This window comes from Acipenser ruthenus, chromosome 31, assembly GCF_902713425.1.
Source record: "Acipenser ruthenus chromosome 31, fAciRut3.2 maternal haplotype, whole genome shotgun sequence".
NCBI lineage: Eukaryota > Metazoa > Chordata > Actinopteri > Acipenseriformes > Acipenseridae > Acipenser > Acipenser ruthenus.
The window spans coordinates 9,068,874-9,091,374 of NC_081219.1; the positions used below are offsets into that span (position 1 = coordinate 9,068,874).

At 37.1% G+C, this 22,501-nt stretch overlaps 3 protein-coding genes across 11 annotated transcripts in view; 1 reads left to right on the forward strand and 2 right to left on the reverse strand.

The window, feature by feature from the left end:
• Positions 1–1,757: 1,757 nt before the first annotated feature.
• LOC117396920 (large ribosomal subunit protein eL28) lies at positions 1,758–4,238 on the reverse strand. The gene is made up of 5 exons (XM_033995271.3): positions 4,197–4,238; positions 3,109–3,199; positions 2,789–2,912; positions 2,035–2,153; positions 1,758–1,886 (listed from the first exon to the last, which is right to left on the reverse strand). The coding sequence occupies exons 2-5, from the start codon at positions 3,187–3,189 to the stop codon at positions 1,797–1,799; spliced, it is 414 nt and encodes a 137-aa protein (XP_033851162.1). The 5' UTR covers positions 3,190–3,199; positions 4,197–4,238; the 3' UTR covers positions 1,758–1,796.
• A 100-nt stretch (positions 4,239–4,338) lies between these two features.
• Positions 4,339–10,851, forward strand: LOC117396919 (uncharacterized). 5 transcript variants are annotated; one of them, XM_059005752.1, is made up of 9 exons: positions 4,339–4,519; positions 5,498–5,712; positions 6,058–6,169; positions 6,901–6,992; positions 7,201–7,300; positions 7,757–7,878; positions 8,409–8,630; positions 9,667–9,800; positions 10,170–10,851. In XM_059005752.1, exons 2-8 carry the CDS (start codon positions 5,622–5,624, stop codon positions 9,771–9,773), a joined length of 846 nt encoding a protein of 281 aa, XP_058861735.1. In that variant the 5' UTR covers positions 4,339–4,519; positions 5,498–5,621; the 3' UTR covers positions 9,774–9,800; positions 10,170–10,851. The 5 variants fall into 5 exon arrangements, with proteins under 5 accessions (XP_058861735.1, XP_058861733.1, XP_058861732.1 ...); XM_059005750.1 differs by having other exon boundaries at positions 4,512–4,633; XM_059005749.1 differs by lacking the exon at positions 4,339–4,519 and adding an exon at positions 4,526–4,829.
• A 177-nt stretch (positions 10,852–11,028) lies between these two features.
• LOC117396918 (myomegalin-like) overlaps positions 11,029–22,501 on the reverse strand; it is a 59,274-nt gene continuing 47,801 nt past the window's right edge. For 4 of the 5 annotated variants that reach the window (XM_059005743.1, XM_059005744.1, XM_059005742.1 and 1 more), the window contains 12 exons: positions 21,840–21,965; positions 20,885–21,001; positions 20,135–20,324; positions 19,694–19,815; positions 16,481–16,741; positions 15,898–16,020; positions 15,159–15,424; positions 14,915–15,061; positions 14,153–14,291; positions 13,625–13,671; positions 12,501–12,521; positions 11,029–11,661 (listed from right to left, as the gene is read on the reverse strand). In XM_059005743.1, coding sequence (XP_058861726.1) covers positions 11,623–11,661; positions 12,501–12,521; positions 13,625–13,671; positions 14,153–14,291; positions 14,915–15,061; positions 15,159–15,424; positions 15,898–16,020; positions 16,481–16,741; positions 19,694–19,815; positions 20,135–20,324; positions 20,885–21,001; positions 21,840–21,965 — 1,598 coding nt within the window. In that variant the 3' untranslated portion in view covers positions 11,029–11,622. The remainder of the gene's footprint in view (positions 11,662–12,500; positions 12,522–13,624; positions 13,672–14,152; positions 14,292–14,914; positions 15,062–15,158; positions 15,425–15,897; positions 16,021–16,480; positions 16,742–19,693; positions 19,816–20,134; positions 20,325–20,884; positions 21,002–21,839; positions 21,966–22,501) is intronic. The other variant, XM_059005741.1, reaches the window with a different exon arrangement.

A 22,501-nucleotide genomic window follows, 5' to 3' on the forward strand; every position in this document is an offset into this window, starting at 1 on the left:
CCCTAGTTTTTAATCGTCAAAAGCTAAACTATTATTTCGCTAAGTTGATTTTAATTAAGCAATCAATAAACCGGGGTTTAGTTTGAATGACGCTGTCGTTAATTGGTTCCTGGGGCAAGGAAACGATGCGAGCTAGTAAGGAGTGCAAAGGCACCATCGAAGGTTAGCTTTCTGGGTGAAGGACAAAACAAAAAAAAAAAGTTGAGAATAAATCCTAGATAAAATCAGATTGCAGGTCATGTTAAATTGCTAAAAATGTTAATACTGTCAAATGGTGTTTACGTGATGTCCCTTTGTGGTATTCTGCACGAGGTGCATAGTCAATCAGAACACGTTTCCACATTTTTAAAATAAGATTGTAGCTCTCTTTACATACCATTTCATGGCAGTATTGTTTAGATACAGTAAATGGCACACAATGCATGGCTAATCAGATGTTCTTTGATCATGCACGAGTCTATAGGATAGGTGAATGAACGTATAGACACCTGAAGACTCCAGTCTTTATGGCAAATCCTGAAAGGCCAGGCAAGTGCAATTTCCATCAAACTATGTTTTAACCTCTAACGTGGTGATCGAGATATTTCAAGCTACAACAGTCCTGTGCATCCAGCAGTGCTATATCTAGAATAGTATTTAATTCAGGGAGTAGTTAAGTAGGCTAAAATGAAGATGCTGCACAAATACACACATATATACACACACACATATATATATATTTGTTTTAATGAAATTGATTTTGGAAAAAGATAACTCCATAGGAAAGGTCATCATCAATCAACATTAATAATGGATGTCCTTCTTAAGCCCCTTTCACACGGACATGCTCTACCCGGGTCAGGACCTGGTGTCATGTGTTTGATAAAGCAGGGTTGACCTGGGTGACAGACCCGCGTATCACTGCCCCGGAAGCAGCTTGTTACTGACGCTTCCATTCAAGCTTCTTTGGATAGAACCGTTGGCCCAAATGTTGATTAGAGCAAATGTTTCTTCATCCATGCTGCAATCTGGCTCATGGTGTATCTCAGGCAACAAAAATATGGCTGAACAGAAAAGTTCCTTGTGGAAGTGAAACCTTCACGCAGCCACGGCTGTTTGTTATTTTGTCGGCTTACGAACGGCCGTAATGCATTTTGTCTCGCTCAACCCAGGTCAAAGCGTGTCAACCCACATCCTGAGGTGGGTCGCTGTGACCCGGGTTAACCTAGGTACGTGGTTTCATACTATGCGGGATTGTGATCTGGGTAGCCTGGATCCGGGTAGGAGTGCCAGTGTGAAAGGGGTTTTAGTATTGATGGGGATATAATCGTTCTGCAGTTAATAAAAATAGCAGGGTTAATTATTGTACTTTTCAAAGTATGCCACATGGGATTAACCTTGTTTTCAGAAACACTGGACTTGGTTTATATTATTGTACCTGCATCCATAGATTTCAATCTTACCCCCAACCCCATCTAGTCACCAACATGTGAGGAAATACTTGTCCATGATACTGTGAATGCAGGGACTGTTGTGGATACCTGTTTTGCACAGCACCTTGCACATGTAAATGTTAAGAATAAACTAATAAAAACAATGTACAAATGTGACTGCTATTTCAGTGGTACCCTGGTATGACCTGAAAATACCTTATTCTATATAATAATAAAGAAGCACTTTTCAGCAAAACACAAATTAAACAAACATATTGGTTTTGTGTTCCACCTAGATAGAAAAAAAGAGGCCTCTGTCTTTCAAAAAATTCTCCACAGCTCAAATGTGTTAACAAATCTTTATTGACAATATTTCAAGTCAGTTTATGCTGTCTTGGCAGCCCTGGTGCGCTTCTTCCTTACAACCACTGGCTTTTGGCTCCTCAGAATGGCGCTAGCACGACGCAGAGCAGCCTGCAAGATGGAATTCCTGATGTTAGTACATTAAATACATGATGCAAACTTATAGCAAATGCCATTGTCACTTGATAAATTCACCAAGAAATTGAAAACTGGTAATTTTAATGTAATTCAATGACTAACAGAAACCAGCATCACTTACCATACGGAGGTCCTTCCTGTAGCTATTCTTGCGGATGATGTGACGCAGGCTGTTCAGGGTAGCACGGGAGTTCTTGTTGATGGTGATCTTCTCATAAGATGTGGCTGGTTTACGCTGACCTAAAGAGGACATTTTCAGTCTTATAACATTGAGCTTTCCCACACCTCTCCCACCTTATCTAGGACTATATATATATATATAAAAAAACATTTAACAATCTGAATCACCTCTGAACATAGAAAAAAGAAAGGGAAACTATGCAAAGAAATTGTTTGCACACGCTGCAACCATTATTTAATTTAAAGTGATCCCCCATCATGGCAGCGAGTACCAAATTAGACATCAGTATTATGAATGAAATCCTCATGACATAGATAGACAAGCACCTCCATCTGTCCCAAGTTTGCTGTTCTACAGAATTCCCAAACCAAGTTTTATCACAGTCGGATAAGCAGTTTATGTAACACTCTAAACTTTTCTAAAGTGTGGTATACTTTAAGCAAGCATTGCACTTTGCGCGAGGGAATGGTACAACCAAGTTTCATCACGACTGGACAAGTAGTTCTCTAGATATAAATAAAACTATAAATCCAGAACTGAATACAATGACCCAGTCATTTTACCCATTTTCATAGTCTACCTGACGGATGCCCTTTTTTTCTCCAATTGCTGTTTCTACTAATGCAAGTAATGTTACACTACATTTCTGGAAGTGATCATTTGAAAATCTTACACATATGCAATAAACATTTACCTGCACGCTTCTTGAGGACTACGACAACTCCCTTTCCATCGGCTGCAGGCTCCACACCAACAGTTTTTCTGTGGACAAGCCCATTGAAACGGAAGGAGTTCTTGGACTTCAGGTTGTTGGGTTCCTAAAACATTGAGGATTAAAAGAAAAGGGCATTATAACCAGTTTACGCGATTTATACAGTAATTTGCAAGCAATATACTTCAGCCAGACTGTCAAACCTGAATGTAAAACACTACCAGCGGTCCACAAAATGGATAGGCAGCAACTTAAGATAAACACGGTCTGTGATTGTGTAGATTAACACGTATGATACTTACAGTGCTGTAGGTCTGCCCATTCCTCTTGATGAGGAAGCTGGAGCAGTTACGGATAACCATCCACTGCAGATGAGCAGACATTTTCAAACACCTAAAATAAATGATAAAATACAGAAACTGTAAGGAAAACGTGACACGTACCACCACATTGCTCCTGTAAACTTAAGCCATTTTTAAAAGGCGAGGGCAAACATAACAATGCATTTCCCTTCAGTCTGATAAACATGTACTTTACACGACTATATTGGGTCCAAAACGACAATTGATCATATCGCCTCCGGTAGTGTGCTATTACTAAAATCGTTACATGACACAGGTAAGCTTATGGGCAACTTCAAAATGAAGTAAAGCAACGAGTATGTTACTCATTTAACATGCTCATTTTGAGTTAAAATAAACGGCAACTTACTGCAGGCTCTGAATCAGAAATACTACAGCAGCACAGTAATTAATGCAATAACTCTGACAAACTCCAGCAAAATATGTTGGTCTTCATCCAAAAAGCTATTTTTGCGACGGAGCACGGACCTATGTTAATAATATGTGTAAGATTCTTGTTTAACTGTTTTAATAATAGGTCAAGTAAGAGTTCTGCTGTGAGAATTCACAGAAACATATTGAATTGCACAGCATAACTGAACCACCGCAGCGAGCAAGCATGCATAATAAGACACCTACTCGTGCAGGCTTTTTTTCTTTTCTTTTTTGATTTTTACAGTAAACACTGGCAAAATTATTTTTGGGGGAAATGCTGTGGCTGTTTAGTTCGGATTTGGGAAAACAATACAGTTTGCTATGTGTTATTTATTAGAAAGCATGCATACCAGTCACAACTGCGCTGTTGTAAACCTAATAATTCAACCCGGCCTGCCAAAACGTAGGCCTCAACAGACAAGATACCGAGAACTTGATCGGGCTTAAGTATTTATTGTAAAGAAGCATCTATTGAACTCAGAAGTACGTTACTTGAGCTAAATACTTTTTAAAATTGATCATTTAAATGTGTTATTGTTTTAAAATGTTATCCATAATTCAAGCAGGACACGAAAATAAATGTATAAAAGGCAGCATTAATGTGACCACGTTACCTTCTAGCGGCCGAAGAGAAGGAAAGGAAGGAAGCAGCTTCAGAGCAGCCTTTTCACAGATTACTCCGCAGGGCCAGGGGGCGGGGGAAGATTTCAAAGGACAAAACAGCTTGGTATGTGGCTGGCTGGTTTAGCATAAAGCCCTAGGACTAATATTAATTAAAATATAGGGGTATTCAGTACAGTTAACTGTCATATACCTCCAGAATTGAAACTATGGTACTATTTTATCTCGGAAAGATTGTGTTGGACATAAGGCGTGCGGCAATAATGACGTCACTTCCACGCGCGGATTAATGACACCATTAAACCGCGCTGTTTATGTGAGATGGAGTTTATTTTACTGTACTGTTTGGTTGGGTGGGACAATATTAAAAAACAATAACGTCAATTTTGGAACACGACACAGCAAGACGATGTTGCAGTACATCTTGCCTGTTAGTAGCACTGGGTTTCTAAATATTTGCGATAGACTTTACCGACCGGCTTGAAATGAACGTGTTGAAAAAAGTGTGCATATTGTTTTATTGATTTTGTGAATTAACGTCATGTTGCAAAGATGTCAAGGTCAGCTGTACATGCCATGGGATCGACTGCTCACTTCAGCGAGTGCGAGGCTAAACTTTACTGCTAGTGGGTATTTAATATATATATATATATATATATATATATATATATATATATATATATATATATATATAAGAATGCTTGTTGTCAAAACCCCACGCTGTGACATGAAAGTGGTCCATGAGCGTACTGCACTGCACTGCCAGGTTTGTTTAAATAACTTTGCCAATGTCTGCTGCTGCTGCTGCTGAAAACCCAAGACACAGTGTTGTGTGATATGGTAAACTTAACAGAAACCCTGCCCTTGGATTACTAATGTAATAGTTTCAATGTTCTAGTGAAAATTAAAACAAATGGGCATAGATGTGCATATTGGTAAATTAGATTAGTTTACTGGTGTGTTGTGAATAGAGTTATTTTTCCTGTAAATATAGAGCGGTCTGTAGTTTTCAGAGGTCCTCTTCCCTAGACTGCAGTGTTGAAACAGTTAATGTATAAACTCTGGAGCCGTGGTTATAGTTGATTGCCATCGTTTGGGTTTTCCAGCTGCCAGGTATATTGCTATGTAGTGAATGCTTTTCCAGCACATCAGTGCAGAGTTGAAACAGCACGATACAGCCAGGCTGCAATGTAGGCACTAGACGTGTAAAATATGCCCCTTAGTTTCTTTTTAGAATTTCATGATCAGAGTGTTTAAATTACTGTCTATCACCAGCAATTACATTTTTTTTCAGGGCAAAAGCTGATGAAGAGATGACAGATTTATAATTTGGTAAGATCCGAAGAAGGAGGACATCACAGAATTTGTAAGAACCACCGTTCCTAAGAATAGGACAGTCTGTACTGATCGCGAATGAGATGGAGGAAGGAGAGCAGATGGACATGCTCGGAGAACAGCTTTACAGCATCATTTATCCTAAGTACTCAAACATTGCTGGAAAACTGACAGGTAACTGGACTATAAAACCATCCAAGCAGCAGGGGATAAATAGCACAGCTCAACGTCACTTAACACAATTCAATGCAGTGAAAATAGATCTGTGTTGAGCAGTCACTGCAAGATAATCTTACAATACTGAATTAACTAGATATATACGTCCGTTCACAAGATTAGTTTACTGTTCTGCTGTTTTGAGTGGGATTATCTTAACCTATTTTTTACAATATAGCCATTTCATGAACATGTATATACATCACCAATATAATACTACTGGCAGAATACTGGGCTTGCAAATAGTCTGATATCAGTGGCTTAAGATATAACATTAACTGAGTATTCTAAATTGTTTCCTAGGAATGCTGTTGGAACTCCCTGGGTCAGTAATAGAAGAGATGATAAAGGATAAAAGAATGCTGTCTGATGGTATTGAGAAAGCACTTTGTGCTCTTCAGTTATCATCAGCCAGGTAAGTTTCAGTGAGTTTTGGTCTGAAGTGTGTAAGGGTTAGAAGAAAAAGCCTCCTGCATCAAACAGTTCAAACTGACAGTATTGAGCTGAAGAATCCGCGACTTCAGACACAGTGTTATATGGCCAAGGCTTTAAAATGATTACTTACTTCTCATTAGCATCACTATATTGTTTTGGTGAAAGTACTCTTCCCCATTCGCTAGCAGTGTTACAGATAATGTTGCATGTAGTTTCTGGTGTACAGCACATGAATGTAAAGCCCAGCATACACATGTTTCTTCAACATTTTTTAGGAAACATTTTTTGAGCAATGTGATCACTCCTGTACAGTTCAGAAATGTAGGAAAGTATTCTAATTGCATTGACTGGTGCCACTGCGATAATAAATTATACATACATGATCTGCCTGTGTGCAAATTGTTAAACTGTCCACTTTAGCCTCTGTAAACAAAAGGATAAACAGAAAAAAACAATAAAGGACCTGAAGAATTGTGAATGTTAAATCCATTGCTATTTATTACCACTTTAAAACACTAACCAGGTTTATTGTGTGTTGGATAAAGATTTCTCCAGTCAGGTATGACCATTTCATGCACTTACAAATATCACAACGTACTGCATCAGGCATGCAAGCCAAATTTGTCATGTATTGGAGTTGCAATCTAATGAGAAACAAAGGGTACTGTTGTATAGTCATATAACAGTGATTGGTTGTCTGTTTCTCTGCAGTAATAGTAATTCCGAGTCCACAGACTCGCTAGGGGAACGTCTGTACAATCTTGTTGATCTCTACAACACTGGTCACAGTGAGAAGATAACAGGTTAGTTCTTAAAGTTTTACACCCAGAAATTTTTGTCTTGCCCGCCATGACTGAAACTGATTTGCAACAGGGATATGCAGCTTTTATGTATAACACAGTGCACTAATAAGTGCTACATATTGTATGCGTTTGAGAATTTTCGTCTGTTTTAATGCTGTTCCCCAGTTGTATTGGAATAAGTCAGCTGATTGAATTTACCTTGCTTTAGGAATGCTGTTGGAGCAGAAAAAGGAAGAAGTGAAGAAGCTATTTCTGGATTCAAAACTGTTGGAAGAAAATATTAATGTTGCATTAAAAACACTTGAACAGTAAGCTGTGATCTATTCATTTCCTAAAATCACCATGCTTACATGATTACAAAGCTAAATGTTTCTATATCATTTTGATTTTACTTAATACCTTTCTTTAGCATGATAATTGTCTATTTGGTTTCAGGTTTACAAATAGACATGGCAGATAGACATACAGTATTGATGGACATGTGTCTTCCATTTTAAGTATCTAGACATGCCAAAGCCATCAAAGCTGTTATCAACACTATGTTTTTTCTTTCCGCATTTCGAAAAGAAACAGGTTCTGTGTTGTTGTTTTCATGTGGTGCGTTTGTATGAATCATTCTGTATATAGAATGAGGGGCAGCAAATAATAAGAACACATTCTCATCGAGGGGTTCTGCAATGTCATAAACCACAAGAGAAAAGCATGAGCCACAAAAACCTGCGATGGAATTATTGTTCATATTGTGCTTATTGTTTTATGATTAGACAAAACCGGATTAAGATGGAAACCCCTGTTTCATCTGAGTTTGATGAGAAGGAAAAGCTGGGAGAGAGTCTGTTTGCAGTGATAGAGGAAATTGATGCAGAGAACTGTGCAGACATTACGGGTGAGAGAAATATTGCACTGTGTTACATAAAATGCTTTAAATATTACAGCTAATCTTTTCCAGAGCCTCAATGATTTTTTCTTTTCATATCACATAGATCCTGTTTTTGAATGTTTGTTTATTTTTGATCAATTTAGATTTTGTAGGATTTCGTTTGTTTCCCAAAAGTACTGTTACGTTGAACGTGGAATCATAATAACAACACTACAGTAAGTGAATAGTGTATATCCACTTCTACTACAGTACCCAAAGACAGTGGAAGCAGAGCTACAGACCCTCCAGTAAACAGGTTGATTTACTTAACATATACCCTACTGGGATAAGTTACAGCTGGACTTTGAGCATTTTACAGCACTGTGGAATCACCCTGGATTGCATCAAACCCCTGCCCTTGCTTATCCTTTGACTGCCACCAACAAGTGGTTGAGGCAATCCAGGTGAACTGTAGAATGCTATGAAACATACAGCTGTGACTTATCCCGGGTTAAAAGCAGGAAGCGCAAACCCTTAACATTTTCTTTGGTTCTCAGGTATGCTGTTAGAAATGGACGTGTGTACCCTGCAGAAGCTGCAGTGTGACAGGGGGGCTCTTGAGTCTGCAGTACACAGAGCTCAGGTAGCCCTGCTTCCTTCTCCAGTGCTGGACACCACTGTGGAGAGTGACTTGGACAGTGAGACAGAGAAATTGGGTGAAGAACTATACTCTTATATCATTTCTACTGATTTTAGAAAGTATGCAGACAGGATTACAGGTATATTATTCACATGAATAATTGCCCACATAAGGAAGTCCAAATCCATTCAGTTCAGTTGATTTAAATACCGCTAGATAATTAAAATTGTGTACTGTTGTGCGGGGCAGCAGTGTGGAGTAGTGGTTAGGGCTCTGGACTCTTGACTGGAGGGTCATGGGTTCAATCCCAGGTTGGGGACACTGCTGCTGTACCCTTGAGCAAGGTACTTTACCTAGATTGCTCTACTAAAAACCCAACTCTTTAAATGGGTAATTGTATGTAAAAATAACGTGATATCTTGTAACAATTGTAAGTTGCCCTGGATAAGGGCGTCTGCTAAGAAATAAATAATAATAAATAATAATAATGAAAATGAAAATCAAACAACAAGTAATACTTCCTATTTTAATGATTTAAAAAATACAGTGGTATAGGCTAACTGTGGATTAATTGGCTGTACTTAAATACGCTACAGGTCTGTTATGCAAGAACAGTAAAAATACACATACAAAGGGGAACAGGGAAAATAAGATTTATAAATAAAACAAAGTGCACATTATGATACTTGCAATGCATTTCCTGATTAGATTTATTGAACACATAGCCTGCATATGAAATAAAACAAAAAGTACTGTACCAAATAACTTAAATATTAAATGCAAAATCAGTATAGAAATATATATATATTTATATAAATAGAGCATGGTGTAGCAAATCAAATATGAGAACCTGTCGGTGTGCATCTGCCTATATACTCAAGAGCAAGAGAAGTGGTGATGGTGACTAGTAATGTAATTACAGTAGAATGCAATACACTACAGAAACTGTAACAAAATGTGGACATATGAATTCTGTGCGCTATACCCGAGGGCGCAGTTAATCCTAGAACGCTGTACAGAGAGATTACTGTATATTGTGTGATGTTATGAGCTGTCGATGTGTAATGCAAACTTGCATTATGGTTGCTTTTAGTTTGCTGCTTTGATTTCAGACATCAGTTTCAGTTGAGTTGCTTACTACCATGTAACAATTTTCTGCATGCGTTGTCTTTCAGGTATGTTGCTGGAATTGCCCAAAAAACTTGTGATAGACCTTTTAAACTCACCGGATAGACTAAACATGAAACTGGAGGAGGCTGCTTCAGTTCTTGAAGATATTTAACTTCTATGATTTAAATCAGACAATAAGGTAATTGCACAATAGGAATGTTTTTTTTCCTCTGGAAAACTGAAATGGAAAATACTAAATATGCTAACTGAAATGATAATTAGTTTTGGTTCAGTCTTAGAGAGCACTGCACTTTAAAAGTTATTTTCATGGGGATCATCTAAAGTTTAAAAAAAAAAAAAAAGATCAGAATTAAACCAATTCTCTTACTCTTTCCACTGGCAAGAGGAAAAGAGGTCATCCCTACTTGAACAAGCGTGCAAAAAGGACTGCTGCAGTTTTGTTTCATAAAATATTTTTTGTGTTGCAGTTTTATCTACAGGAATGATGTCTCCATTATCTCAAGCATGTTTCCCAATGCAATAACGATAATCAAATCTACATTTACAGGGCGATTAACAAACACACCATATGACAAACTGTTCGGGAGGGATGCTTGTCGCCTACAAAATGGCTCATACAATCATTACTGTACATCTGGGCGGACTTAGACACGGAAGCACATGGCAGCCAAGCACCTACTATCATCCCTATATCAATCTGTCAGAAGTGCTGTGGTACAGTACATACCTCTAATCCATGTATGCACTCTGAATTGGTGTGAGTCCAATCTGAAACAGTTGGTCAGTATTGGGGAGGGGGTCATTTTAGTGTTCATAATAGACAAATACCCAAATTCTCTTTGTTAGTGCAGAAAGACAGCACGCACAGAGAACAGCCCCTAAGGCCGTAGCTACTGTACCGTGAATACTCTAATTACACCAGACTACATCACAATTAGAAAGTGGTTGAACCTATGCAAAACCTAAATACAGTAAAATTATGTTCTGTAGAATAACGTAATTTTATTTCTTTGTTTTATTAACTGCTGCTTATAGGAAGTTTTGCATTTTGTATATAGAAATAACATGCATATTTGATTGCCACATCTGCACAAGTGGCAGGTTTATGAATACTTTATTAGATTATTGTAATATTGTGGTTATGGCACTAACTGTAAACTTTTGTTAGTCATTAATATTGTATGTATATTTGCGACAGCACAGAAATTGAAATAAAAAATTACGCAGTGTTACTGTTGTCAGGTTCATAAAATTAGGAAACAATGTAACCCTATCAATGTAAGCATCCCCCATTGGTTAAATGTATAATGTAATTTGTGTATAGTATCATCAGATTCATAGACAACATTAAGTGCCTTAGTGTTTCATATACCGCTTTTTCACTATCACATAAGACACAGAGAAAGTAGGTTTCAAACTTAATTTCCAATTTAATGTGAAGTTGTTCGTACACATTAACATTTTCATACCTTTGACACATGAACTGTGTCTCTTTAAAACATCAAACAGTTCCAGGGGTACAAATTAGAAACTAATTTAAAAGGAGGTATGTTTTCTATGTAAATGTTTGAAGAAAAAATAAAATCGTAAAATCCTGAAACACAACAGCTTCATGATACAAACAATGCTTTCAACTGAAAGCAAGGCAGCAGGTAAGTTAAAAAAATATGTAAAAATGTACTCTAAACATTCACTCTAAACATTCTTGCAAAATGTACATAATTATTTTTTTTACAGTACGTTAATAAAAGCACACTTTACAATTTATAAAAAGTATTTCAGCAATTTAACTTGAACTTAACAATTTTTTCTCTTTTCTTAAGCGTTGTTAAAATATTAAAAGCATAAAAAATGTGTGTGTGTATATATATATCTATCTATCTATATATCATCTTGGTGACATCTTAAAGTCTTAATAGCTCCATTGGGAAGATTCTAAAAAGTCACTTTTTTGATCCTCAGATGAACAGGTCTGTCTGCAGCTTTGTCAACCCCGCAGATTAATTCCCATTTACTGAGGCTTCCTGCAGGGGCTGAATCTGTCAAGAAAAGTTCAGTCAAACCAAGTTAATGCTTGTTTAATATTAAACTACCTGAATCTGCAACAGTCTACACAAAATATACAACCTGAACCATACATTCATTTGTGAAATACAATACAAATCAGTAGATGAAGAGGGTGATCTTTTTTGCTGTATTGGTGAAACCCATTGTAACGTGAGACTTGTTGAATCAAATAGTTTCTTTCAGATTTATGTTTGTTGCCAGTTTTAATATTAAGTTTAGGTATTCTTTCCAGCTATAAACTTGATTACTTGAACCCATTCAATTTCTATCTTGATCCTAAACTGTTTAATATTTAATAATAATCTATAAAATCTGAGGACTGATGTTTTGCACCCCTACCCTTGATAACCAATAAAATGTGCATCTTGTTAATCAACAGCAGATACATAACAAACCCTTGGATGCAGTAAGGGATATGGTGTATACTTTGAATGCTCATGACAGTGTATGTATGAGAAAAATGAATCTCTTCTCTTGGTCATTCTAACCAAATCAAAACATTAATTGTTTAGACTAGGTAACACAATCAAACTATAAAGATGGATTAAAGCAATATACTGTGTTAAAGGAATGAAACACACATTGCCACACAACTCAAAGATGTATGGTTGTGGTTTTAAAAGAACTTAATGTTAGCACGTGGTTCCACTTCAAAGGCAAACCATACAATATTTGAACACTGACATAACAGCTGTTTCAGATGCATTCCATGATGTGAAAAACTAATGTTTACCACAAAAAAGGTCATGCCAACATGCATGAAAAACAACAGAAAAAAAAAGGAAAACCTTAATTAAACCAAAAAACTAACCTTCAGCGGGTATGGGAAAGCCTTTAAGGCCAAACATTGTGAAATAATTAGTCTGCAACGGCTCAGATAACAGAAGAAAAGGTTGTGTGAAAAAAAAAAAAAAAAGGAAATCATTACAGTGAAGAGGTCTGAGCCACAGAACCAAAGCAGCAAAGTGGCTTCAGTGTCAAGTTGGCAAGACAAAAACCTAACAAGCAAGAATTGACACATTGGTCGAAACTGGATGACGTTTAGAGTACAACTGCACATCCTGATTATTAAAAAAGTGAATTTGAAGTTGCAATGATTTTTATTCAGCAAGACCACTATTTTGTGAACAAGGGGTTAAATGGGATATAACATTGTTATTTCTAGTAAATGGATACACTGGGGTACCATTACACTTGTGAGATGGCTTGCATTATATTATATATATATATATATATATATATATATATATATATATATATATATATATATATATATATATATATATATATATATATAATAAATAAACAAACAAACAGAAAGGTATCTATTCTGCTATACTAAAATATTTATTCAGCATTAAGTCCCCAGAATGGGATTGTTTTGGACAATATGAAGCAACTATTGCTTCTAACAAAAGTCAACAATTTTGACTTCGTTAGCCCAGTCAATCAATCAATACGTAACTATGACCTAGAGTCTTCTACCCATGAACTTGTGCTAAGGAATGCCCTAACCAAGTTAATTCACATTCGGAAGACTGGGCTCTAAGCATGTCATATACAGTAGTGCCCTCAGAACTGGAAATAGTCTGGGCCATGAACCAAGGATGTACATACTCATCCCCTGCAGTCAATAGAAAATTCTGTCAAGCTATTCAGAAATCAAGTTTCTGGGATGTATTAAAAAAAAGATTAAGAAAATATAGAACCAGCAAGAAATAAATATGCAGTAACACTTAATGCAGAAGGGTACAGCTTTGGTTTTTTAAACATTGTATCAAACTAGGAGTATTAAACTTAGGGTAACTATCTACAATTATTTGTGCCAGCTGGTCTCCAAAAATATTCTAAATAGTAGAAGTGCCCAAACGTTGTGAATGTTAATAAATGTGATTATCAACAAGATCTATTGACAAATGTACACTTTGAACTCACCTCTAAATTACCTCTAGCTTTCTTCAACACATTGTGGGTCACCGCCACTGTTCAAATGAGAAATAAAGAAAATGAATATAAAGGAGTGCCTCTTTCCTTAATTAAATACATTCCAGATCAGGTGTCTAGTTTGTAAATCAGGGCATTGGTACATCAGTGGCTGGTTTCACAGACCATGATTAGCACTAAGCCTGTGAAGACCCAATGTTACCTTTGGTAATCAGGGTCTATGAAATAGGATTAACTTTTCCTGGTCTTTACTTCTGTAGGTTTGTGCTCAAATCTGTCTCAAAACTGAAAGTTTGGTAGTCTCAACCTAGCTCAGTTGATTTAACTTTTTTCAGAATTACATTTATTGATGACCCTAAATCAGATAGCGGGTAATAATCTATCTGAGATGGTTCAGGAAAATAGTTTTATTTGAGTACACTGGTGAAGGTGCAAGCTGAAATGTGATCAATATTATAGTGGGTACAATACTCAAAATTCACATTAAAAAGCATCTTAACACAACTTGTAGTTGCTCACATTGATCAATGATCACTTTCTCCATTCCCTCTTTGAGTCGGTTGGTGGATCGAAGGCGTTTGACTGTTCCGTTCAGCATCCTCTCCTGCTGGGACAGTTTGCTGCGCAGTCTTGCAATTTCAGTCTTCATCATTTCGTCCTAATTAATGAAATAAAATGTTTAAAAAGGATGGTAGTGACTTTAGGATATGAATACTAAATCATGCTAGTTACATAGTTCATGTCAAATAAGAAATGTCTGATGCAACAATGTTGTGGTATGAAAATATTTGAGATTCTTGGTAAGCTAAGGAGGACTATAAAGATAACACGGTTTTGCAGTGGTACTGAGAAACACACATCTATATTTAAAAAGTACTTCCTCTCATGACTGAAACTTGTATAATGTGGCACCAACATTTCTTTTAATATCCATAATGAATATTATTATCAGTTTTATTGAACATTTATTCCAACCTAATATTAGCTGTCCTGTTCTAAACTACTTCCAACAACACAACCAGAACTGAACTAAGAACATTTTTATGATTTTCAAACAAATAAATCAAATCATCACTTGTTTTCCATGACACATTTGTGCCTAGTAGTAAAATGTTTTAATTGATGTGTTTAATTTACCATCTGAATGTTGCAATTGCAGGGAGGGTGTTTTCCTGGAATTGAGTAGCCTACATTTTGTTATTCCGTTTTCAGATTTCATGCTTCACTTTTCCTTTCTAAAAGGGCACTTTTATTGTAACAGGCTTCCCTAAGCGTGTATACCTGGCGGTTCTGGCTGCTGCTGTTGGATGTATTAGTTGGCAGTGAAACCTTCCACAGCAGCTTCAGCAAACGACTGGCTTCCTCCAGAATCTGCTGCATTGTATTAACATCTGAGGAGAAGCCTTTTAAGAACCGTTGATCAAGTACCTGAAATGACACGTTAGATTTGAGCATTGGAGTGGAATCCAGTAGTTTACCATGAACTCATCTTGTTCTCTTGTCTACCAAAATGCATTTACTGTACCACTGATTCTGTCCCTTGCTGTGAAATGGCATGGAAGCACTCCTGGAGGTTATTTTCCATTCCACAGGTTAACACTTTCCCCTCTGAAATCTGCTTGCGGAGAGCATTGTAATCCTCGATCAAGCCGAGTATGTGCCGGCCACTTCTGCTGGCCCATAAGCGATGTCCTGGGACGAGACGAGAGGGAGTATGTGTGGTGCTGTCAGCAGAGCTGCCACTGCACTGTGATGCAGAGTCCAGCTCGTCTGTTGGATGGTGTTTCATTTCTGAAAAGAAAGGTTTTACAGTGCATCAATATTATTAGATTTTAGTGCTGGGACCAACATGGTTTGAATATAATTTCATTTTCAAATATCTTTATAATTTAGTACCATATATTACAAAAACAAAACCTCTAGGAAGAGTAAAATAAGCCCCCACTATTTCACACAATTTGTAACAGCAACATTTCAATTCAGTTATGAGTAACATGTAATAGACTATACCATGCAGTTAGACATTTATTTAGTTTGAATTAAAACCTAGGCATTTCACTTAAAGGAAAGTAAACCAACATTCAAAAGTTTTGTAGATAAAATGTATGATGCAATGCTAAGTAATTTACTTTGGTGACTGATGGCTCTTGATTTAGTAGTGGTGAAATATGCACACATTCAAATGTAGCTCCCTTAGTTATAATCCTAACCCCCAGCCAAGGACACCGATTATCGCTTATAAAAACATCTGAAGAGTTACTAACCTTGGACACCGTGCAATGCTTTTGCACCATCCCTGTTGGGAGGAGACCTCCCAGATTTTGGAGAGTCACGGTAAGAAGGAAGAGGAAAGTTTTCATCCTGTGCTGGTGATTTCGAACCATTATCTGGGATACAGCGTGAAGACAAAAGAGAGACAAGTGTTTTATTTTTTATTTTTTTTAAATATAGGTAATTTAGGAGCATGTAATCAACCATAATAACCATTACAACAGGTCTGTATCAAGACACAAAGCTCATCACATTGAATTAAACAATGAGACTTAGCTTTAACGTCTTTGTTGCCCTATGCATTTTTTATTCAACTTTAATTCCTACCATACAAACCAAATATGGTCTTTCTGGTCTGTAAATTACATTTCAAGCAGAATTTATTCAATTTTTTGTTCCAGCACTAAATATTAAATAGAACTGTATAAAGGTTTTTTTTTTATTTTATCTTTTTTTACCAAAAATCACACTTCTCGTTGTAAATCATTAGTATTTTATGTGTAAAATGATTGTATACACTTTTTTGTTGTTTTTGACGAATACAAGCCGAGGTGACAATATGATTTGACTTCATACCTCCATAATTGCTGAGGGTTGAATGTCTCTGCTCTCCGCTCAGGAGGTAGTTGATGTTGATGGTTGAAGGGGATCCCTCCACTTTCCCTTGCCCCCTCAGCAGCTGTTCCTCCAGCCTCTGTCGCAGCGCATTGTTTGTCTGAATGCTCCTCTCGAGCTGGATTCTTAAGTGACGGATTTCAGACAACAGCTCACTCAAGTCAAGTGGCCCATGGCTGGGTGCTGACGCGTCCTGGGTTTGTCCCGATGTGGCATCTGAAACTAGAGACAAAAACATATCATTTAGACATGTGGGTCAAAAGCATCTTACACAGACTATTAAAAAAATAAAAATACAATTTGTGTAGCAGTATTCAGAATGCAAAATGATTACAGACACCATAAAAAGTAAGTGTTTGATTTTTTAAACTTATAAATAAACTTAAAAATAAAAATAAACCTGATCATTAGCTTCAAATGCTAAATCATAAATTGAAGTATCTACTATACTTCTTAATGTTTAAATGCCTCTGTGTAACCTGAAAACCTATAAAATGAGACTTCAAACATATATTTATAATAGGGCTGTCAATTAATCGTTACATTAACTCGTACATTTTTTGGGGAGATTATTATTTTTTTTAACACATGTCAATCGCACTCCTGTCTTGTCCCTCTTATCATATCGTAATTAATTTCCTGCAGCACCATTTTAATGCATGCCAGGACTGATGAGTGCAGTCACTGTTTGAATATAAAATTATTCACGGAACAGCATTATGTAGCAAAACACTCAAACTTGTTAATGGGAAGCTTATTTAAGACTTTTTGACGGTTCATTGGATAGAAAGGGTTACTTGTATCTACTGTCAAAGTGAGTTCCAGTATCACAGAAGTGCATCTAGTCTGCTGTACCACCTGCGTGATAAACATGCTTTCACTTCTCAAAATACACTTCCTACTAGTGTTTCTGCTACAGATAACAACAATACAACATAATGAAACCCGTCAGTTTCGACAGAGTACTCTTAGAAATTCAGGATTGCTGCAAACCCATAAAATCATGGAAGGTACGATATTATAACCAGTGCTATTGGAAATCTATTGACTGCAGCCCTGTTAACATTTTAGCTTTGTTTTATTGCAATAACCACATTTATTTTTAAAACAATATTATTTACAATTATGGAATATAACTGTTACTCTGAATGTTTTGTTTTATTTAGGCAATTTCAAGTTATTAATAAAAGAGAAGAATTATTATTATTATTATTATTATTATTATTATTACTACTATTATTATTATTTATTATTTAAACGGCAATGAAAAACATCAGTTTCCTAGTAAAGGAAACTGATACTTGCATGTTTTTATGCTGGGTTGTTTTTTTGGCTGATGATATCAACAACAACAACAACAACAGTAATAAAACAAACTAAAATGAGATTGATGCAGTAATTGTATCATTTAAATATGCAATTAAAACCAAGATTAACTGAGATAATTTTTTTAAATCTCAAGATAATTTTTTTTTTTTTTTTTTAATCGTATGACAGCCCTAATTTATAATGAAAACATAGCCTTGCACATTAAAGGCCATTGCACACTGGATCCGATCATGCATCCGATTTTAACATGCGTCTAAGAAGAAAAAAACGATCCTGTGCATTCCCTATTGCACCTTGCACACTGAGTCCGTAACTGTAAAAAACGATCCTGTGCATTCCCTATTGCACCTTGCACACTGAGTCCGTAACTGTAAAAAACGATCCTGTGCATTCCCTATTGCACCTTGCACACTGAGTCCGTAACTGTAAAAAAACGATCCTGTGCATTCCCTATTGCACCTTGCACACTGAGTCCGTAACTGAAAAAAAACGATCCTGTGCATTCCCTATTGCACCTTGCACACTGAGTCCGTAACTGTAAAAAACGATCCTGTGCATTCCCTATTGCACCTTGCACACTGAGTCCGTAACTGTAAAAAAACGATCCTGTGCATTCCCTATTGCACCTTGCACACTGAGTCCGTAACTGAAAAAAAATGATCCTGTGCATTCCCTATTGCACCTTGCACACTGAGTCCGTAACTGTCGTACGCCGGTGGTGTCAATTTTGGAATCGAAACAAGTTTGATTTGATCTGATTTGATGTGTGTTAAAAATTACATTTACCAATGAAAAATGACTGGAAAAACGCCTGGATTCTTGCAGTTCCCTGAACAAAATAGAAAAACCAATTGTGGGTGCGTTGCCAAACAAAAATTACTTTATGATAAATCCAACAAAGATTACGAAGACTGAATAAAAAGAAAACATATGGAAAGACATTGACGTGGACTTGGGCATGAATGATATTTATTATAAAAACATGAAATTATGAATTGATAGCATACATAAACATGTGGATTTTGTGCAGTATAGGTTATTACAAGCATATACTTTTTATTTCAATTGTAGTTGAGGAAGTAAAGAAACAATGGCCTAACCTGGAGACACAGAGAAAGAAGCGTGACAGGGCAAGAGCGGTCAGGGCTGAACAGTCAGAAAAGAGGGGCAGTACATTAAAGTGATGGAATTTCTGGCCCCATACAAAGAGAGTAGTAGAAGGTCCTTATGGTTAAGTATTTTCGGTAGCTCATTGCTAACTTCCCAACTTTTACATATATTTATTACAGGAACGAGTGTTTGAAAAATTAAATATTGGTCATATGGTTTCTGATGCTATGACAACTGTGTTGTGTAATATCATTTTTTTTTTTTTTTTTTTTTAATTATTATGTATTGCGTAACAACATTATTTTAGATCTAGTAGAAATGTAATAATTAGCAAACGTTTTAACTTCCAATCAGTATTTGCTGATCATTAAGTTTACACTACATTTAACATTTTTTTGTGTTCAAAGTTATGTACAACAGAATTGTATTTATTTGTTATTAAAATACTGAAGCTAGGTATATTTACTACAAAGCCTCCACTGCACACCAGTGCTCTGAAGTACGATATTAACCCATCTAGTGTAAAATGGACTGACGCACGACTTTTTCGGATGACTGAACGGATCCAGTGTGCAAAGGCCTTTACACACACTATTTTGACATGGATATGCAGCTAATACAATTTCTAAAAATGTAAAACTTGGCAACTGTTTAAGAGCCCTACCGACCCCTTATTTTCACAATAGATCTCTATTTAAAATATGCAAATAAAGTCCAGCAGTTGTGCGTCCTTACCTGTCCTTTTGTCACTGGCTGCCTTCAGCTGTTCATATACCTGCAGCTCCACTCGGAGGGACTGCAGGAGATGCTGGCTGTCAGAAAGCTGCTGCCGCTGTATGCCTATTTCAGACTGCAACCTGAAACACCCGCAGGAATCATTAACATGTATGCACTGAAAACTGGATAGCTTGGGGGTTTGAAGTGCATGCACCATCCAATGCAGTGATTACAAGAAACTACTTCAATCTGACACTAAAACATAATGCAAAGCAATGTCTGTTTACTATATTATTCAATACTTCAGCCTGAGGCAACGATTTGGAGTAAAGAGCTTTGAGAATGTATCTCAATGTGAACCAAATAGGCAGGCTCCTGCTACCACTTGCAGAAGTAAAAAGGTTATTCAAGATTTAAGCTCTGTGTAATAAAAGCTGCTGAAAACAAAAAGCCGGTCACCTGTTGATTTCATCTCGACTGTGATGCAGCGCCTCTTTCAGGTGCTCGTTTTCTTCCAGACTCCCTCTGAATTTGTTTTCCAGGCGGACGGCCTCCTTCTTTACATGCTCATATTCATTTCGCAGATACTCCAGTTTGGAATTTCTCTTTGCGAGGGACTCTCTGAGCTTTTCATTCTCCTTTTGCTTATCTGTTTAAAAGTAAATACAGTACCAAGAAAACAACTTAGAACATAAGAAAGTTGCTTTAAACAACCATGAACCATGTACGGATTCTAAAACGGACCAAAATCAGTCTCAAGCAATATTGTAAATCAAAGTTCAGTCTTATTTTACTTGCTTACAGTTATATTACAAATCATGTGATTAGCCAATTTAAGAGGACATGTGTGTAGGTCCTTTGTCAACTGTTGCTGTAGTCCTATCAGGTTTATTAGTGTCTTCTGATGACAACTGCAAACGTAACAGCTGAGTAGCGAACGTGTAACACTGTATAACACAATAGAACTACAGCAACCCAAACTATAAACAATAAAAGCAATCCTTCACGGTGTTACAGACTCAGGGGGAGGTCTTTGTTGTCATCCCCAGACACCATAGTAGAAAATAGACATGATCTGTTGTTTGTCTTAGGTAAAAGATGAGTGAATGCATTAAGTATTTTCTTGTAGCATTAAACCATACAGACCACACTCTTGGCCCCAGAAACAGGCTACAGTCCCCTTTGTTTTAGGAAGCTGGTTTCTCTTACCTCTCGATCCCAATGATAGCTGGTCCTTGAGTGTCTGGTTTTGTCTCCAGAGGAAGTGGACCTCATTGGCCAGCTGTCCTTGCTCCTCTGATCCATGGATAAATATATTAGTAGAAGCTGAAGTTTAAAAGCGAACAATACTCAGTTACATTTACAGCAGGAAACAATTGTAATTTGTGTAGCATCAGCACCGAAAAAAACTGTTCCTGTATTACTTATTTTCATGTCTTTTATTAGATCCTCGATCAAGCCATGTGTGTGCCAGCCGCTTTTGTTTGATAAGAGCCATAACATATATTCTATAATCCTTTTATAACTTCCTGGAAATATCAGATAAGGTTTTTAGGAGTTTGTTAATTCAGACGTCATAAAAGCACCTGTAGACACTACACAGACCATTGCAATGTGACATTTAGAATCCCATTTCAGAAACTGAATGTAGTTCCTATGGAGAACTCAAATTACTGCCGGCTGTCTAAAGTTACAGCACACAATGTATTCGATAAGGACTACTAAAGCAACATTTTCCTTGTAGACAGTCCTGTGTTCATTATTTTCTCTATTAATGGAAATATTAGGTCCTGCTTTACTTTAATGGTCTTCCTGCAAAGAATATATATATATAGAAAATAATAAACAGTGAAATGCATTTAACATGTTCATAATCTTATTAATTAAGAATTCACTGAAAAAAGTGGCCTGTAAATTAAAGGGTTATCAAATATTACCACAATATTATTAAAAGTCAGTTAACCACATGGACTGGAAATAATGAATAATGTTTATGTCTCTCCAAGAGAACTCATTATCAGGAATGCTTTTTCTGGGGTAATGAATATCACGTGACATGTTAAGTTCAAAGGGTTGAAGCATAACCTTACAGACGAAGGGTGAAGTTATCCTGAAAGCAGTGGATTTCTGCTTGTGGGATGCAATTGGCAGAAGAAAAGCTAACCTGGGTCCGGTTCAGCTTCGGCCAGCCTGCGCTCAAGCTGCTCCCTTAGCCGGTCATTCGTTCGGATGGACTCCTCCAAGCGTTGCCTCAGACTACGGATTTCCTGAAGATGTTCTGCAAGCAGGTCTGTATGGAAAGCAGCAACATAAAAGCAAAGCCATGTATGAAACACTATGCCAAATGGCCACACTTACATTGGTTTAATACTACTTCTGAGCCATATCTTATGGCATAGTAAGTTTCAGTCAATACCTGAAGCAAAGAGTGAGATCTGTTTCAACTGCTGTGACTACAAGGAGATTAGCATTTCACAGAAAACAAAAACCTCAATTGTTTCTAGTTCTTTGCTCCTCTGGAATAAACAAAATGAACAAAAGACTTTAATAGGGGCTCCTGAGTGGCGCATCTGGTAAAAGCACTCCGCTCTATAGCCTGGAGGTCGCCGGTTCGAGTCCAGGCTATTCCACTGCCGGCTGTGGATGGGAGTTCCGAGAGGGCGCTGCACAATTGGCAGAGCGCCGCCTGGAGTGGGGAGGCCAGGGTGTCCTCGGCTCACCGCGCACCAGCGACCCCTGTAGACTGGCTGGCGCCTGCAGGCCTGCCTGTAAGCGTCCCAGAGCTGCGTGGTCCTCCGACACTGTAGTTCGGGGGTAGCTGCATGG